The sequence below is a fragment of the Aedes albopictus genome, chromosome 2 (assembly GCF_035046485.1).
Source record: "Aedes albopictus strain Foshan chromosome 2, AalbF5, whole genome shotgun sequence".
Taxonomy (NCBI): Eukaryota; Metazoa; Arthropoda; class Insecta; order Diptera; family Culicidae; genus Aedes; species Aedes albopictus.
The window spans coordinates 377,873,090-377,887,073 of record NC_085137.1 but is presented as its reverse complement, the minus strand read 5'-3'; the positions used below and the strand labels follow the sequence as shown (position 1 = coordinate 377,887,073).

Here is a 13,984-nt window from a genome sequence, read left to right as displayed (position 1 = left end):
GGCGTTAATTAAATTTGCAATAATAGCAAATTTGATCCATAAGGTTTATCGGTTTTGAATTCGGTAAAATTGGTGGTCAACCGACAAGATTTCTAGCTTCGCTAATTTGGTCGTTAATGAACCAGTTATACCGTGCAAATCACGGTGGAAAAATTGAACGAGTATTCAAAATTTTTAACAATTCTAAGAAGATTAGCCAAATCTTAGCAAAAAATGTGTAAATCTTCAGTATTTAGTAATTTCTTATATTCGGTAAATCTTATTCCTAGTGTTATGCGAAGAATTTCGATTCAAAGTCGTATTTTTTTCCCGTATTTCCAATGATGCGTTATGAGATGAACATATGTTTCTAAGAGCAAGTTTACCGGGGGCTACTATCTGGGCGAGTAAAATGATTGCCCACAGAGTTGTCATTTTAGTATAGTTACTCATTTCCACACCGGTCGCTACTATATTTAGTTACCGGATTGCGTACCGGTCGTTGCCAAATACTGTTGCGGTATAAACGAAATATTTTGGAAACATATTATGAAAGAATTTCTTCTGGGATTCCCCAGGAATTCCCTCTGAAATTCTAGCATGAATTTTTACTGAGTATCCTCGAGCAATACGTATTCCCCAGGAATCCCTTCCGGGATTTTACCTAAAATTTCTACTGGAATTTCTTTTCGGGATTCCTCCGGGGATTCCTCCAAGAGTTCCTCCGGAGATTCATTCAGAAATTCCTTTGGGGATTCCTCACGAAATTCTTCCGGAATTCTCAGATGATTCCTCAAGGAATTCCTCCGGGGATCATTCCAGGAATTCCGTCGGGGATTCCTCCGAGAATTCTTCCGGGAATTCCTCCGGGGATTCTTTCGAGAATTCCTTCGAGGATTTCTCCGAGAATTCATCCGAGGATTCCTTCGAGAATTCCTCCGAGGATTCCTCCGAGGATTCCTCCGAGGATTCCTTCGAGAATTCCTTCGAGAATTCCTCCGAGGATTCCTCCGAGAATTCTTCCGAGGATTCCTCCGAGAATTCCTCCGAGGATTCCTCCAGGAATTCCTCCGGGAATTCCTCCGGGAATTCCTCCGGGAATCCCTCCGGGAATTCCTCCGGGAATTCCTCCGGGAATTCCTTCAGGAGTTCCTCCGGGAATTCCTCCGGGAATTCCTTCAGGAGTTCCTCCGGGAATTCCTCCTAGGATTCCTCCAGGAATTTCACCGAGGATTCCTCCAAGAATTCCTCTAGGAATTCCGCCGAGGATTCCTCCGGGAATTTTTCCAATAATTTCTCCAGGAATTCCATTAGGAATTTCTCCAGAAATTCCTCCGGGGGTTCATTCAGAAATTTACTCGGATGTTCCTTCAGGAAATTCTTCCGTGGATTTTTTCCAGGAATTCCTTCCGGCTATTCCCTGAGGATTGCTCCAGGCATTTCTCCAGGGAATCCTTAGTGAAATTCCTCCGGGAATTCCTCGGGAATTCACCTGAGGAATTTCTGGATGAATTTCTAGGGGAATCTTTAAAGGAATTCTAGGAGGAATCTCCACAGAAATTTTATATGAAACTTCCGGAGGAACTTCCGAATTAATCTCCGGATAAATGCTTGAGCAATCCTGGAGGATTTCCTGCAATAATCCCCGTAGGAATAACTGGAAGAATTGCTGGAGAAAATTCCGGAGGAATTCCTGTACGAACTCTTGCAGGAATGACAGAATAAATTACAGGAAGAATCGTAGAAATATTATAAAAGAAATTTCTGAAGAAATTCTCGGAGAAGTTCCTTAATGAATCACAGGAACAATTGCTACAGGAATCTCTGGAAGAATTCCTGGAGGAATCCCAAGAGAAATACCCGGACCGATTTCTATATTAATCTCCGGAGGGATGCCTGAAGAAATTCCAGGAGTTTATTGAGGAATCAAAGGAGAAAATGCTGTAGGGTTCCCCGGAGGAATTTCTTGAGGGGGTACTCCTGGACATTTTCGCTTGTGATATTCGCAGCAGATTTTCTCTAACTGCAAGTGTTTACAAAATTTGTTGCTTACCACTGGTGCGTTTTGTTCGAAACAAACAAATAAAAAACAACACAACACTTTTGACATATATAAAATAGCAATCGTTTCCTGCGCAACTATCGGGCGCCTAAATTTGTGCGCTCGATGTTTCCCGAAAGCCTCGCTGCTATTTTACTAGCCCGGTTAGTAGTCCCCGATAAGGTATAGCGCTATGATACTGCGCTATGTAATTTAGTTTAGTCGCGCACCGGTAAAGGTGCTCTAAGTGATGTTCGTTTCTTACCTGCCACACACCGACGCAAGCGTTGGCGATCAGAATGAGCAAAATGACCAGGGGTTCCACAAAGGCTTCAACGCCTTCATGTTCTTCAAAAAGGGCGAGGACCTAAAAGAAAGGTAAAAGTTTCGATTATTACACTGTTTTTCTTCTTCTCGTTCGATCTATTTAAAAGTCATTCCGTCCGTAGGAATTTCCGTACCAGTCAGTCACGCGGTCCAAAGTCAACACAGATCAAACCGAGGTTTTTTTCGACAAAAAGCGGAACGTCTTCGGTGACGAGATCCACCTTCGTTCGAAAAATAACGCGACACGTTTTCCTTGAACTTGAAGGCGCACTCAATATGTAGATGCGAGGGCGGGAAAACGGGTCGAAATCTTTCCAACGCCTTCAACGTCGGAAAACGCGCGAACGTTAGCAGGAAAACACTACCCATTTATCATACTCGAACCCACCAAGAATAGAGATGTAGGTAGTAAAGATTTTCAGTTTTCGTCTAAAAAAAAGCCGTGACAGAAACGCGCAAAATGTCCAACATCAACCTCGCGGTTGGCTGACAGCTTTGATATCTTCATTGCGTACGATGGTGGCGGCGACGGCCTTCACGCGCCGGGAGCTGTCACGTCCTATACCTAGAATTCATTCGTTCGATGCAGCAATAACAACGTGTGTGAGATCGCTCCCGGCTGGCTGGTCTAGCTACATAGTGCCTAACTGCCTATGTGTGTCGATCGTAAATTATGGACTCCTCAAGAAAAACCATTTGACCGTACCGGGATTTAATTATCAATAACGCCTTCGGGTTAGGAGACTGGTACGCGTCATTCCGTTCTAACTAATGGGACTCTTGAGATTACTAAAATAGCTGTGAGCGCGGGTTGTTGGTTGCTCCGGCGGAGCAACACCCAGAGTGTGAATAGAAGCGAATTGAAGAACGTGGTGTTTTGTTATAGCCAGCCACCATTAGAAATGAAAGTCGAAGTACATTTCTGGTGTAAGGGAACAATGGGGCGAAACAACGAAATGACACGATTCAGAGTAAGAACTGCTCGTCTTTCCCGTAGGGGTCGCGCGGAGATTGTCGGCACTTTGTGAGGGTGGCAATTTTTCTAGAGTCAGTGAAAGTGAAATCTGCTACAGGCTTTTCGCGTCGCTTGAAACTTCCTTGGCTGCTGGAGTTTTGTCTGGGTCCGCGTCTATGTCGTTTCAGTAGAGATGTTTATGTGGCAGTGTCATACTTACAAAGGAAATGATAGCAGCCAGCAGCAGAATCTTAACTAACAGATCGTCAAACTGTTCCAGAACTAATTGCCAGATTGTTTTTCCTGTGGACGGGTTTAAGAAGAAAAGATAATTAGAGTTTGATTAGATATTCACAATGAATAATTGCAAGTGACCTGTTGTGCTTCATTGTAGTCATCGTTGTCATCTATCTTCATATCATTTAAAATAGCTTTCGCTGCGGTGATAATATTTTCACAATAGTCCCTAATCTATACGAAATATTTTTGGGTAAAAACAGTCCTGCTTAGCTGTTAGCCAAGAAAACAAATTCAAAAAAGCATAGAGACTAAATTTAGGAATTCATTAAACGAGAGTCATCAATTTTACCCAAACAAATACGTGGAAAAGATAAAGTCGCAATTTGTTAACAGCCGGATGCATGACTAACAACAAATCCGGTCCACTTTTTTGCAACAGTCAGACCTCACACAGACGAAATGCCGATTGACAGGCAATCAGGAAGAATTTGCTCCTAATCAGAGATAACAATGCTCCCTGCCATACGAAGCATGTAATTAACACCGTGTTTTAGAGCTGCCCTGTCCACGATAGTAAATGTGGCTTCCTTTCTATTTCTCCTCGTTCTACAACCATGTAGTGCAACCTATTTTGATTGATTGCACCTCTGTTCAGTAGCAGTTCGGAAAACAGGTCATCACAGGTGGTGCTGTATTGCTGTAGCCGTAGCTGTAGCAGCAGTGTGCCTTGTGTTCCAGATTCTAGCACGATTCGCCTTTGCAGTTACAACTGGCAAGCATACAGTATGTGTACCACCATAAAAAACCATGTGCACAATTTTCCCCGAACCCGACCAAGTTTGTCGTTTGAAATTCACGGCCGGTTCAACGCGGCTGACACTGGAACACAGTTGAAACGATCTTGGGCTGGGTCATGTCTCCCCTGAAGCCACCACGAGGAGACAGACACAAAGCAACAGGCGCAACCGTGTGGCCGTGCAGTTTCACAGCAGTAAACATTGCTGCAATGATTTATACTTTGTTTATCGGGCGGGTTGGTGGAACCAAAAGCAGAATTTCTTGCAGCTGGTTCAGCATCAGCAAAAGGAGATACCGCGCGACCTGACAAGGCGACCACGCTGGAATACACCGTCGTCGTCGATGATGACGAGAGCGCGCGGGTAAATAAAGTCATGGACAACCAACCGTTTTATATACCTTTGTGGTGGAGCAACGTCTGCTCCATGCACCATTTCTATTTACACTCGACTCTCTTTATCGTTGTTGCATGTGCTGCTAGCTGCTGCTGCTGCATCGTTGCACTGCTAAGGAGCGGCAGTCATAATCATCAAAGTCGATGACGTAGATGCAGTCGCGGCAACAGCAGACAACGTTTGTGTGCCCTGCTGATGGGCAATACATTTCCATTCGTCAAAATAATCAGCGATTGTTATAGGTAACAACAGCAGCCCGAGTATGGGTTCCTTTGCAATAAGCACGATCGACAGCTCGGCGCTACGCCGCCATCATCAGCGACAGCGAACGACTTTTGCTAATTGCAACGGAGAAACAGATCCCATCTGCGTGCGAGGTGCAAAGCTAAGTACTGTTTGGCGCTAATGTGCTATAACGACGACGACGGCGTGGAAGGTTGTCGATAAGGCAAAAGCGCGATGGATGGAGCATCTGGTTGACACCGGTGTGATTTGATTAGCTACGGTTGAAAAAAGTAATATTTCATGGATTGAATTTGCAAATTTGGTTGTGGTCTAAGGTATAAACTACACATTTGTTGCTTTTTTAAGCGTTCAACAGGTATTCTTGGATTCAATTATCAGTGCGTCTACCGCCATTCGTATTCGATGAGAAGTGTACATTATGTAGTACGTTTGTTAAAGAAGCGGGCTTCTAAGTCTCAAATACCGATCAGTATAGCCAAGATCAGTATAGCCAAGATCAGTAGAGCCAAGATCTCGTAGTTCGTCAACACGCTTTGCCCATTTGTTAACGGAAAAGCTTCATATTCCGATTCACAGTTCAGCTGCCTTTTCCAGCTTCCGTACGCTCCAAGCTCAAGGTTATGTTCTACGTGGCCTATGTTTCTGGTCCGGTGAGGCAAGTGGAAACTACCGTCACGAAAGTGAAGTCGTTTATGTAAGACACAAATTCTTCGCTCCTGCATCCAATGAAGCCTAAAAATTGTATTGCTACGTCGCGTCAGTCATAAGTTCTGGTGAAAGGAATGGTTCCTTGATGTTGATCTACAAATACATAGTGAAACATATCTACCGTTCCATGGGCCAGCGTCAAATAGAACTGCTGCACTGCTGTTCGTCCTGAACTAGCTGCTATTTTTGGCGCCTCTGTTGAATCCCACACGAGTATCGGTGATCGTGAAGTCAGAGTCCCACGATTTGCCCGCTGTCGAGGCTGTTAATATCTATTAACTCCAATTCTTAGCTGATGTATTCAATGAAGTCAATTGATCGTTTTGCTACGTCGATCTATTAGTTCCGGTTCCAGCAACGTTGTTGATCTGCTGTAACATGTATGGAGGTGTAACATATCTACTGTTTCATTGCTGTTCGACCTGAACTAGCTGCCGCTTGCAACTCTATTGCGCTCACTGATCCTGTCCATTCCACGACAACTCCTCCATCATCAGCACATAGGTTTCATGGATCGGCATGAAGTACTCCAGGCAATCGTCCAGGTTGTGTATTTCTAAAAGAAGTTTATAAACTGTTTCCACTCTTGTTGTCTTCAGTCACTTCACCCTCTTGAAAGTCTTGCCAATCCATAATATTCCTAGTACGAAAGTACAAATTATCACCTCTAGTAGTTTTTCATGCGGATTCATCATCTTTAGGACGATCTAAAACGTTCGTAGCGAATCGTGCGTATCAAATCCAAACAGCCGCCCTATTGTCAAATGGAACAACGTAACATGCGAACAATCAAGAGGATGATATTTCGCGACAAACTTCCTATCAAAGAGAGAAGCCAACTGGCTGGCTCGTCCTAGTTGAAGTTTGCTCCAGAACAACAGTGGTCTGCCGGAACACTTCCTGAAGCCGAATCACCAGAACTCGTCCATGGAACTTTGCGGATCGTTCCAGTAGTTGTCATGACGTTCGTCCACATCTTGTTTACCAAGGAATTGTTCTCCAGGAATCCTTCTTTCCCCGGTTCTGTTGAACTGCTACAAGGTCCTTGCGGTACGTAAAGTCATTCCTGGGTCTCCTGGCTGCTCGAAGGGGTATTCCGGGTTCTATTTTGCCAATGCGACCACCTACCAGTGGGTATTACACATCTTTTGTCGAGTTCACCTAATACTGAAACTGGATGATTCGGGACCAAATGGTGCCGTGGTACGCAGACTACTACAGTTATCCGATGGAAGTTTATCTCGCCGCACGTTGCCCACATCTATTGATTGCACAGGTAGAAATATGCCTCGACTTCCGTCCCGTTATCATTGCACAGTGACCCAGGACCAGTCTTCTACAAAGTTGTTCCTAATAATAAGCCTTATTTTCCAATATACATGAAAATTAGGGTGGTCCATATTTTCAAAGAAATTGAAAACTAAACGTTTTTATTTGCAAGCATATCTAGGTATATACATTTTTCTTCAAAATTGTAGATCTATCAATTTTGTACAAGTTTGCTGAAGACAGTTTTTATGTAGCTTTGGGATTGATCGATCTAGAGATATTTTTCTGAATAAGCTTAGGGTGGTTTAAGAAAAAACGGTTTTCTGGCTGTAACTTTTTCACCAAAAGCGGGGCTTATTATTAGGAACAACTTTGTAAAAGACTATATTTGTCTAAACAAATCATTTGAAGGCGCTGAATGCATCTTTTCTCGTAAATCCAGGTCCTAGACCACTGTGGAATGTCAACGGATCTGTCACCTGAACTTGGAAGCCCTAACATCCGGTCACTTCTAGGTAGGTTCAACTTCCAACTTGTTCTTGAAAGAGTACTTAGTATATACAGGGGATACTCAAAATAACTGGGACAGGTAAAATTTTCACTTTTCAAAAAATGTTCAACTCGCTGTAACTTTTTGAAAAGGGCATCAAATATTCTCAAATTTTTACTGTAAGTTCATCAACTAGTTGTATATCAGTGATTCAAATTTGGAAAAGATCGAGCTATTCTTCACGAAGATATAAAGATTCTTGAAAAGGATATAATTATTCGATAGCCAACTTTGAGCTTTTATATCTCCGGATTCACTGAACTGATTGCAATGAAATTTTGACCATTCATGACTTATATGATGAACTCTTAAAAACGTTTAACTTAACTTTAAATTTTCAACAAGAGTAAAAGTTCCAACGATTTCATTCATTTCACGATTTTTTAGTGAATTCATCAATTTCTAATATGCATCCCATTACTTTCTCAATTTATTAGCGACTATGTTGTAACTTTCCTTCAAAACACATTTATATATAAGTCATTTAGAGGGAAATTAATTGAACTATAATTTGCATATTGAATTTTGAAACGATGTTGAAGTTTTGGATAATTTGGTGTTTTATTAGAAAAATAATCTAATCGTTATAATTTTCTTCCGTGTTAAGAATTTTAAGTTAAGTAAAAGTTTTTTCATAGCTCATTATACAAGTCATGAATGGTCAAAATTTCATTGCATTCGGTTCATTGAATCCGGAGATATAACAGCTCCAAGCTGGCTATCGGATAATTTTACCTTTTTCTAGAATCTTTATAACTCCGTGGACAATGGTCTGATCTTCTCCAAAATTGGACTACTGATACACAACTAGTTGATAAACTTGCAGTAAAAAATTGAGAATATTTGATGCACTTTTCGAAAAGTTACAGCGAGTTGAACATTTTTTGAAAAGTGAAAATTTTACCTGTCCCAGTTATTTTGAGTAACCCCTGTACGATCACGATGGTTCTAGGAATACATGTAGTAACTACATTTTCAAACGAGGGCTGTCCAAATGAAGGATTTGCAATAGCATAGATCAACGGGGTGTACAGCGGCAGTTGATATACTCCCTGGTAGCCGATACACCAATTCTTTTCTATGCTAGATTCGCTATTCAGCACACTGGTGGGATTGTGTCCCGTGATCATTTGCCTGGGCGGTCGAATGGGACAGTGGTATGACCAACACAAGAGACAGGGTTCTACTCGAATCTATGGCCAGACTGAACGTGGATGTCGTGAACGTAGGTGACGCGAATACCTACAATAGAAACGGTGCAGAGTCCCTCATCGATGGGACCTTTTGGAGTCCAGGTCGAATCCCTAAACTGGATGGTTAACGATGGATACACGCATGGGGACCATCTGATGATTCGTTATGGAGTCGAGTCGAATACGGAGGAAGACTGTCACAGACGAGGGTAATCGATAGTAATCGAAAATAACTAACCTCGCGTTACGACAAGCCGGCATTCATTAGCCTTCGATTGCCCATGGAAGAAAACACCGGCGACTGGCCTAGTGACGACCTTCCGAGTCGGAGCCCTCGGTCGCCCCTCGACACCGCAATGCCATGACGATCCCTACCCAAGAATAACGATGTACGAAATGTGTACTAGTGGTGCCCAGAAATCTCAAAAAGACCTAGAGGTCATACCGATGAAGCTAGAATGGATCAAATTGAAGCCTTCAAGACGAGTAGACTGGCACTGAACAAGGAGATTATGGCGCGTGAGCGGACGTGCTTCGATAATCTCTACCAGTCAGTCAACACGAGTCCTTGGGAGGATACCTGTAGGATAGTCACGCGAAAGATGAAGGACTCATCGCAGTGACGACTCCCTAACCTCAAATCTACCTGTTCAACGGATGTGAATTCGGGACAATTTGGTTTGTATTTTGTAGAAATTGACGGGAAAAGCCTTTCCGTCCATTTAAAATTTGATTCTGATCCTGAATTATTCGCAAATGCAAGTTTTTGGGGTTGTTGAACAGGCAGGATACGAGACGCCTCTGGCTCATCGGCACTCCTGGAACACTTCCCCGAGATGCTGTAGAAGATTGTGGAAACACTGTTCCCGCACCACCAAAAACGACCATGGACTTCCGGTTCCCTAAGGACAAACCGAGCAAAGCCAAGTTATCGTTCCAAAAGAGGAACTCATTGCACTAGCGAACTCCTCTCCTCTTCTTGGCGTAACGTCCTCACTGGGACAAAGCCTGCTTCTCAGCTTAGTGTTCTATGAGCACAGTTTTTAACTGAGAGCTTCCTCTGCCAATGACCATTTTGCATGTGTATATCGTGTGGCAGGCACGAAGATACTCTATGCCCAAGGAAGTCAAGGAAATTTCCTTTACGAAAAGATCCTGGACCGACCGGGAATCGAACCCGTCACCCTCAGCATGGTCATGCTGAATACCCGTGCGTTTACCGCCTCGGCTATATGGGCCCCTAGCGAACTCCCTTTAGGAGAACAAGGCGCCGGGTCCAGATCAGGTATCAGTAGGTCGGCTCCAGAGGCACGTTCTCCTCCATTTGGGAAATTTGTGCCCGGGTATGGTATTCCAACCGTAGCCATTGAGGCAGTCATCGAAGTCCGCTTTGACATGATTAGAATGCAGATTTGCCTGGGAATGTTCCAAAGAATTTCCGGAAAAATGGAAAAACCATTAGATTCACTTCTCGGATACTCGTCGTCGGAGTACAGGTCAATCTGTTTTCTGGGTACTACCGCCGAGAAGCTGTTGGAGCGAATTATTCTGTCGACAATCTATTCGGAGAGATCTGGGTTCTCGGATAACCAGTTTTGCTTCCAGAAAAAAAGGTAGACGCTATCCGGTCAGTGATCAAAATGGTTGAGATAGTGCACCAAAAGAAGCAAAGCTACTGCGCGGTTATCATATGCAAGATGTGAAAAACACGTTCAGCAGTGTCATCTGGGTCGCTATCGAGAACGCCATACATTACTTAGGAGACCCAGAAAGCCTATGCCGGACCCTAGAGAGCAACTTACAGAACTGGATACACGTCTACGACACCGAGAAAGGAGATAAGCTACACTCTCATGGGTCAATCCTGGTACTATGGAATGGTATACGGAGGGTCGATAAGGTATCAGGATATTAGGCCGAAAAACGTTAAGACGAATGGGTTATTAGCACCGAGTATTGGATGAAGTCGAGGTAGCTGGACCTCGTACATCACAAAACGAAGGTAATGGTGTTGAACAATCGCGAGTCCGAACAACGGGCGGGTATACGATCATCTCCAAGTGATCACTGAAGCAACTAGGCATTATGATCGTTGATCAGCTGAACTTTGCTAGCCACGTGGAATATGTCTGCAAAAGGGCATATATGGTGATCATGACCTTTGTGAAGACGATGTCGATCAGCTCGGCAATAGGTTCGAGCAAACGTAGACTTCTTACAACAGTGGCAATGTTAATAATACGGTATGACGCGCTGCGTGGTCGTGAGCGCTAGTGGTCAACCGAAACGTAAGGCGACTCGAGAGTACCCACAGATTGATGTGCCTAAGGGTGGGCCTGGGCAGTGCCTATTTGCAAACCCTCTTGTACTTTTTAATTCGTTTGACTGGTACACGTATTTCGTCTACCACAGCAAAAGCTTTAGAGCAGTGATCACCAAACTGCGGCCCGCGGGCCGTATGCGGCCCTCGAGAAGGTTTACTACGGCCCGTGATGTTATTTTAAAATGTATTAGAAAATGGCCCGCTGATAGATTGCTAAACCTAAAAGAAAACATTTTCATCAATAAAAACTCGCTAAAAAAGTAGCAAACAAAAAGCTGTTCTTAATCAGCAGTTAGTTAACTCTGAATTCAAGAAAATGTTTTCAAAGATTTCAGAGTTCAGAATTTTGGCCAATTTCAAAAACATGGATGTATTACTTCCATATTAAGACTTTGAAACTCCAAGAGCACTAACATTACCATACTAACCTAGTATCGCTAAGATGACTTCAGTCTCTACAAAATAACCATGCCTAAAATGATGACTTTTTCATCTTGACTTTGGAATATTAGAATATAAAGGGTGATTTTTGTGTCGGATCCTGAAACTCTATCAAAATTCTGACAAAATACATTTTTAAATACCTTGCGGCCCGCGACCTTCTTGAAAAATTCACTTGTGGCCCGCATAGACAGTAAGCCTGACGACCACTGCTTTAGAGGGTAGAAATCATCATGTGAGACGCGTTAGTAGCTGGAGACAAGAGGTCATCATGAACCAATGTTCAACGCGTAGTCATTGTGACGCTGACACAGAAATAGAATGGTTCATTTCTTGATTTGATCCGACTCGTTTGTGCGTATGACAGTTTGCGATAACATGCGTAAATTAAATTTGAACACCTGTGTAGAAGCTGCCGCCGTACCTTGGCGCCAAAATACAATCAGCGAAAGTAGTCCTCGCAGGGTGTTCGACACACAAACCATCCAATTTGATCTAATCAATGGGAAAAGTTGCTCTGTTTCTACCACTTTCGCATGTGGTACCGCTAGGCGAAAAACACACAAATTGTAACCTTCGAAAAGAGTGCCAGACGGATCGAAACGTTGCAAACTCTAAGGGAGGTTTTAAGTTCCCATCAAATCTGTTTTGTCGTCGAAAACAAAAGTTACCAAATATGTAAAGCGGATTACATCTTCTCTTCAGGCACTATCACAAATTCAAGTGTCACACATTTCGTGTATGGAGTTGTTTTTCAAATTACCCTTCCTTTCTTTCGTTACCTGTCCATCAAATATACAATACTGGGACGCAACGATGACAACGATGACTACAGCCAGTACCTACACAACAGCCGCCAAGATAACCTGCGGTACTGGTACGACCGATACGACAACAGGTCACTGTCGCACTCTGGAGGTCGCCGCAGCAAACCGATTACAGCCAGTTACTTACCCTCTTCAGCTGGGAGTTCTGTAAGATAGAAGATAAAAAAGATAAAACGACATTAGTCACTGACTGCTGGTAGGTGGGTAAATAAAGTGGTCGCTCAGCGACTGACGCTCCTATTTACTGGGATATATGGTATGATGATTGTTGCTGCTGCACCAACAGATTCAGGTGTTGGAAATTCGCCTCCTATCAACGAAAGTGCTTCTCGGTTCGGTTCGGTTCGGGGTGGTAAAACTGACCTAGATCCTGTGGCAGTAATCTACTCATGCCGGGGAGGGATTGCACGCGAGATACGGAGATATTTGGAGCGCATGAAATTCCCCATTCTTAGAAGTGTCGGTTTACTCCATTGGCAGGCAGTGTTGCCAGTCAAATTCCGATCATTTTTCCAGCGGCTCATCATTCACGCACGTTTCTCGGAATCGGGAGGAGGCGCTCCGAAACATATGATTTCGCTTTAAAAATATCGATCCGAGTTTGCTGCGGTACCGAGCATTTTGCTCGAGGAAGGTACAGAGAAACAAATTGCAAGTGTTAATAGTGTAGAAACCTGCGGTGTGGTCCTACTGCTGACGATGACCACGGTGAGTGTGGGATGAAAATCTTGTGAAAACACACAGCGCTCGCAAATACGTCACGCACAACCAACGTGGATTGACGATCTCTCTTGGTTGTGGCGCGCGCGGCACCAGGAGGAAAAGCTAATTTTGCTTTCTCGGTCCCAGACTCGATACGACGATGATGGTGCGGGATGGGAAGGGTTTAGAGATGGGAACTCTACACCGGCTGCCTGTGTAACAGACACACACCGGGCGCACTGCTAGAGCCGAGCGCTGTGTGTTGGTTTAGGTGTTTCATAAATAAACCTATTACAATATTTGGATGACGATATCAAATTATTGTTGGTTTATCGAGAGTTTTTCGGGATTAGTGATTTTGTGGGTCGGGATGTAGTTAAAGAAACTCATAACTACTTTGAAGTTTAACATGAATTTGACTGGTTGAAACCTTTTGAAGAATCCGTTAAGTAATATCTGAAAGAATTCTTAGAGAAAACTCTGGGCGAATTCTCAGAGGAATTGTGGTGGAAGTTTGTAAGAACTTCTGCAGGAATTCCTGAATTCATCTCCATGGGAACACCTTGGGAAACTCTTAGCGGAGTATTTGCAGATACTGCTGGATTTTTTCTTTGTATGATCTCTCCAAATGATGCTGGAATTTCTTGAGATACCGCTGAAGAATTCCTTCAATGCATATGAAGAAACACGTGGAAGAAGTAGCGAAGCAATGCTCAGAGAAAACTTTGGAAGAATTCCTAGAAGAAATGTGTAGAAAGTTTTGGAAGAATCAATGAATGAGTTTCAGGAGAAAATGAAAGTTCTTTGGATGAACTCCTGGTGGAACCTTTGTAGGAACTCCTGGAGGACGTCTTGGTGGAATCTATGGAAGAATTTTTGAGATAATCATTGGCATAGTTCCAAAAAATCGAAGTACTGGAATCTCTGAAGGAATCTCTGGAGATTTTTAATATGATTTCTGAAATAATCTTTTGAGAATATTTCAAGGAA

The 13,984-nt window shown here is 43.2% G+C and overlaps 1 protein-coding gene across 5 annotated transcripts in view; it reads right to left on the bottom strand.

Annotated features, from left to right (window-relative positions):
- Nucleotides 1-13,984, bottom strand: part of LOC109425692 (calcium-transporting ATPase sarcoplasmic/endoplasmic reticulum type) — an 84,955-nt gene that overhangs the window by 14,395 nt on the left and 56,576 nt on the right. For all 5 annotated transcript variants that reach the window (XM_062853025.1, XM_062853021.1, XM_062853024.1 and 2 more), the window contains exons 3-5: nucleotides 12,420-12,437; nucleotides 3,523-3,605; nucleotides 2,286-2,387 (exon numbers count right to left, since the gene is read on the bottom strand). In XM_062853025.1, the coding sequence (XP_062709009.1) occupies nucleotides 2,286-2,387; nucleotides 3,523-3,605; nucleotides 12,420-12,437 (203 nt within the window). The remainder of the gene's footprint in view (nucleotides 1-2,285; nucleotides 2,388-3,522; nucleotides 3,606-12,419; nucleotides 12,438-13,984) is intronic.